Source organism: Oryza sativa, chromosome 8 (assembly GCF_034140825.1).
Source record: "Oryza sativa Japonica Group chromosome 8, ASM3414082v1".
Lineage (NCBI taxonomy): Eukaryota > Viridiplantae > Streptophyta > Magnoliopsida > Poales > Poaceae > Oryza > Oryza sativa.
In genome coordinates, this window is record NC_089042.1 from 6,942,013 (window position 1) to 6,947,073 (window position 5,061).

The 5,061-nt window shown below is 46.1% G+C and overlaps 1 protein-coding gene across 3 annotated transcripts; it reads left to right on the forward strand.

Moving 5' to 3' along the window:
• Positions 1 to 576: 576 nt before the first annotated feature.
• On the forward strand, positions 577 to 3,117 carry LOC4344956 (uncharacterized). 3 transcript variants are annotated; one of them, XM_015793986.2, is made up of 4 exons: positions 588 to 865; positions 1,182 to 1,261; positions 2,401 to 2,521; positions 2,665 to 3,117. In XM_015793986.2, exons 3-4 carry the CDS (start codon positions 2,410 to 2,412, stop codon positions 3,099 to 3,101), a joined length of 549 nt encoding a protein of 182 aa, XP_015649472.1. In that variant the 5' UTR covers positions 588 to 865; positions 1,182 to 1,261; positions 2,401 to 2,409; the 3' UTR covers positions 3,102 to 3,117. The 3 variants fall into 3 exon arrangements, with proteins under 3 accessions (XP_066159934.1, XP_015649472.1, XP_015649470.1); XM_066303837.1 differs by lacking the exon at positions 1,182 to 1,261 and having other exon boundaries at positions 577 to 865; XM_015793984.3 differs by lacking the exons at positions 588 to 865; positions 1,182 to 1,261 and adding an exon at positions 1,929 to 2,094.
• Positions 3,118 to 5,061: the final 1,944 nt, after the last annotated feature.

Genomic DNA, 5,061 nt, shown 5'->3' on the forward strand with positions numbered 1-5,061 from the left:
TTAAATGGTCTAATTATAATTTTGTTGAGTACTTTGAGTGTCCAAGTATTTTCATGATTTTTCTTGAAATTATTTGGGCATTGGAAGTATTTTTAACAATTCAAAGATCATTTAAGTGATTATTTTAATTGGGAAAGTAATAAAATCCTCCTCCTCAGCTTGGGCCATTTTCGGCCCATTCCTTCCTTTCCTTCCTCTCTCTTCCGCCGGCCCAACCTGAGCCGCCTCCTCTCCTCTCAGCCTAGCCGGAAAAGTCTATTTTTCCTCCCTGATCTACTGTTCATCTTCCAGCTCAGGCAGAGCCCGAGCCAGCCGTGCCGTGCACAGTGCCGCCGCTTCCTCCACCAAATCCGGCCTTTTCTCTTGTGTTTTTCTAAAATTAGTTGAGGGGAAATATTCCTCTTATCCTCCTCTATCTTTACCCCCAAGAATCGGAGCAAACCGTTGAGTATTTTATCCGAATCGAACTCGTTTTTGAGTTTATCTCCAAAACCGAGTTTTTGTTTTCCCGGATCGATTTCTTGCGGGAGGAGTCCGATCTCTTCAATCCAAGGCTATAAATAGGACCCCGTAGTCCTCCTCTTTCGTTTGCCCCCTCTCCCGTCCTCTTCCGTGCTCCGTAGCTCCGTCGCCACTGCCGCCAAGCAAACCGCCGCCGCCGGCCATCTCCGGTGCCGCCGCGCCGCCGTCTCCATCGTCGTCGCCGGTCGCCGTCATCGCCGTAAGGTGCGCCGAGGTGTGGGCAAGCTCGGCCGCTCTCTCCCCGCTGTCGCCGGTCACCGGAGTCCCGTCGCCACCGCCGACCGAAGCCGCGCCGCCAACAGATCTCGTCGCCGGCCGTCGTCGTTCGTCGTTTGGTTCGAGGGTGAGTACCGTTGGGTTCGTCTCGTCGTCCTCTACGTGTTCATGTCCTCCAAATCCGCAGCCGGTCGCTCTATCTCCGGCGAGGTCGCCATCTTGGTCCGGTCATTGATGATGTCATCATGACGTCATCATCTTCTCCTTTTCCAGTTTTTTCTAATAGATTAAATCTTCGGAAATTCATAACTAAATCATCGCAACTCGGTTTTGAGTGGTTCAAGTTGCTAAATTCATCTAAAATCATTTTCTACATGTTTGTTTACTTTATATGTACTATTTATTTGGTTTTTATTAGTCTTTTTCTTCGTTTTGCGTGTTAGCTTGTCGTTTCCGTCGTTGCGAAGGTTCGTGAGTGCGTCAGGAGTGTTCAGAAGATTAATTGAAGACCGATTATTGCAAGGCAAGTCACACAGATCCTAAACACAATCCTTTGAGCATGTTGATCCTATATTTAAATTCTCTATTTATTTCAACTGTGCATTTATTTTCGAATGTCACCGGGTGGTGTGAACTTATTCCTTTGTTATGGCCAATTTGCATTGATTACTTTATTCCTTGATACCTTGGGTTATTATAACTTGACTAGTTGGGCTTTATATATTGGTTCAGCTAGATATTAGTTATGATTGCTTAGCCATGCTTAGAAACATTAGCACACTATTGGGATAACTTATGACTCACTATTATTTAAGGATGGCTTAATGATAGTTCACGATGGTTAATCGTGATTGGTTAATTAATTACTTGCCAACTAAAACTTGATAATGGTGGGTTGTGAGCACATGGTTTTGAGAGTCGTGCTCATGACAATTAAATATACTTTTATGTATATATATATATACATAAAAGTATATTTAACGATAGTATATTTAACGATGAATCAAATGATAGGAAAAAAATTAATTATTACTTAAATTTTTTGAATAAGACGAGCAATCAAACGTGTTTTAAAAAATCAACCGCGTCCAATATTTAGCGACTGAGGGAGTGTATCTTTCCTCTACCTTTTCCCTCAGGAATCGGAGCGAATTAATCCGCGTAGTCTGCCGCTCGAGCCCGCGATGCTCGGGATAATCCTAGGGTTTCCGCCGCCTGTAGCTGACGTTCCCTCTCGTCGTGATCTTTGGCCTATAAATAGAGTCATCTCTGCTGATCGAGCGCCGAGGCAAACCCCGGCCGCCCATCGAGCTTGGACCTCGCCGCAGGATGCCGTCCGTCGTCGTGTTTGTGCTGGTAAGGATCGATCGCCGTCACACGCTCGTCGCGTGGTGCCCTCCATTTCCGCCACTGCGCCGCTGTTCCCGGGCTCGCCGCGCCGGTCTCGTCGCTTAATTAATTACACTTTTTTATAATAAGTGCACAAATTAATTTAATTGCTTCCCGTTTGTTGTTAAGTTGGATCCGATCGGATCGCGCGTTTACATGCAGATCTTAGCAACCAAGCAAATTACAAGCCTTATTAGTTGTTCGTAAATAAATTACAAGCAAATTACCTCCTCACGTACTAATTAAGATCGACACGTACACATATATATGCAGCTAGCGGCGATGCAACGCCGCTGTCTATCCCTCTACGTTGCCGTTCTCATGCTCGTCTGGCTCTTCTTCGCGCCGCTCTCCGTCGTCGCCGGCAGCCTTATCGCCATCCCCAGCGCACTCGGTAAGTACACACGCCTTAAATAATTTAAATCTCAGCCATAATTAATTATAGTCTTTATTCTACTAAATCTTATTATTAGAATGAAATTTCGACTGGTATTTAATGTTTGTTCATATATATGTTCTTCTTATTTAATTCACCAGACGGTAGCCGCACCTCTCACCGTCGCCCTATTGAAAATCCACGGTTCAACGTGACGCTCTGGGAGAAAAACGAGATCAATACTAGACCTAAGGCGTCCCATGGATTTGACGATGGTGACGAAGTCTCCTACACCGTGGCCATGCCCTTCATAGAGAAGCTTAGGCGGCGATGCGCCGTGGCCACCGGCGGTAGCCATCGTCGCTGCGATGCCACAGCGATCAGGCAGTTTGAGGAGGATGTGGCTCCCTGCCTGCTAGAGGGGTTGAAGGTGAACAGGGAGTTCAGCCACACATTGTCTAATTTGGATTATAGTAGATGGCTGGGCCCCTATTATCTGGATTTGGCCGTGCAGCAAAGGTCCCAAATGATGAACTTGTTTTGCATGAACAAACCCAATGTTTTATCGTGCTTATGCTACCTTAAAATGATCAATTAATGCTTTCCACATAAAATGCGCAATGGTATTTCTCATATCTATATATTTATTTTTGGTCCTTTACTACATTTGTTTCACTTAAGCTCCGATCGATTGATAAATTGATTGCTTCATGGATTATTTATATTAGCAATATGCTCATGCATCCTACCATTATGCAGTTGTCAGGGTTACGGATGAGGTATACCCTCTACCCTTGGATGTGAATTGTATATTGATACGGTATACCCGCTCGTATACGGATAGTTCCCGTATACGTTACGGAAATCTATCACATGATAGGGATGATATCTACGGATGGAAGGAATTCTATTCGGACAAGACTGGGTCTTTACCATATCGTGAGGGGTCCGATATCTCCGAGTCCTACTTGGAGATCAATGGACCCGCGGTATATAAGGGACCCCCTGGGCAGGACCTAAGGCATCGAATTTCACCGCCAATACACCCACCACAGCCTACGGAGCCGGATCCTACAGGAGCTAAGTCGCCAGGAGATCTAGTCGAACCAACTCGACTACGGTCTCGTCAGTATCATCGAGTTCTGCTATTCCCTTTGTAATCTGTAGTTTCCATCGTATAGTCCCATATTAACTAGAGTAGGGCTATTACCTGTCAAGGGCCCCGAACCAGTATAATCCTTGTCTTTTGTTTCCTTGATGTTGTACTACGTAGATCCTCGTACCAACGGACCCCAATACCCTCTATATCCGGTCTACGGGTATCCACCGTCGACAGCGGTGATATCCAATAAATGTGGACATGGAATCCATGCATGTTGCTAAAAAGATATTTTATTCAATTCATAATTGAAGGCCCACGTTCATTTTAAAATATTATGTGTATTTCAAACGTGAGCAGCTCAGTTGTGTAGTCAATATTACCATGTTTATCTAAATACTTTTAGATGGTTCTTATTTCGCTACTTGCATAAACAAAAATTAATTAATGCTCTTTCCAGTGTTTTATCAATAAAATCAACATTTTGTATCAATTTATAAAATGTAGAAGAAGTATTTGACACATTTGAAGAAAAAAAAATCATTTAATAGACAACCACTAAAAGAAATACACCCACCACAGCCTACGGAGCCGGAGCCTATAGGAGCTAAGTCGCCAGGAGATCTAGTCGAACCAACTCGACTACGGTCTCGTCGGTATCATTGAGTTCTACTATTCCCTTTGTAATCTGTGGTTTCTGTTGGCAGTATGTCATGGGACCCTTCGACCAGGCCTGCTGAAACCGTGCGACCAGTCAGGATTCAGGCTCAAGGTGTTAAGTTCATCTGGGCGAAGCCCCATGGCGAAGGCGACGAAGCCACATGGCGAAGAAAGTGGAGCGAGGACGGCAAAAGATGGAGCCCCATGGCGAAGACTATACACCCTGGACGAAGGGTGCCTGCCGAAGGAGGGTGACTTCGCCATCCCGACCGCTCTGGCCGACCTTCGGGCCGGCATTCGCCCACCAGGCCCATTAGAGGCCCATGTATGCAAATGACACTATATACCCATGTAAATGTCCCTTTCATAAGGACAACCATGTAAATTCCCCTGTAAAACCTAAACCCTAATAGGGGACCTGTAATAGGGTTATAAATAGACCCCTAGGGCCATGTAAAGGGGGATCCCCAAAAAAATTCTCAATTTAATACACTTTACCGTTTTCCAACCACTGTTGAGTAACCACGTCTTTCGACGTATGCGGTTGTCGTTTCGACAACAGCTGGCGCCGACCGTGGGGACCTCTGAGCGAAACCACTGAGAGCGAATGCCACCGAAGAGGGTCGTGAAGGAGAAGGTTGCAAAGCGCAAGGAGAGTGAAGTAGGAGAGGCGATGGCCGCCGAGGAGGGAGCAGAGCCTTCGGCGCCCATCGCCGAAGATGGGGGAGTACCATCGGCTTTGGCACCCGTGCTGCAACCGCCATCTTCGGCCCCAGCCGCTCCGTCGGGGCAGGTGCCG

What these genes read in the sequence shown, in the direction of transcription:
- LOC4344956 (XM_015793984.3), top strand. Translation starts at nt 2,068, where the DNA reads ATGCCGTCCGTCGTCGTGTTTGTGCTG. An exon ending in CCGTCGTCGTGTTTGTGCTG is followed by an intron (nt 2,095 to 2,400) that starts GTAAGGATCGAT and finishes ATATATATGCAG; the next exon opens with CTAGCGGCGATGCAACGCCG. An exon ending in CGCCATCCCCAGCGCACTCG is followed by an intron (nt 2,522 to 2,664) that starts GTAAGTACACAC and finishes TTAATTCACCAG; the next exon opens with ACGGTAGCCGCACCTCTCAC.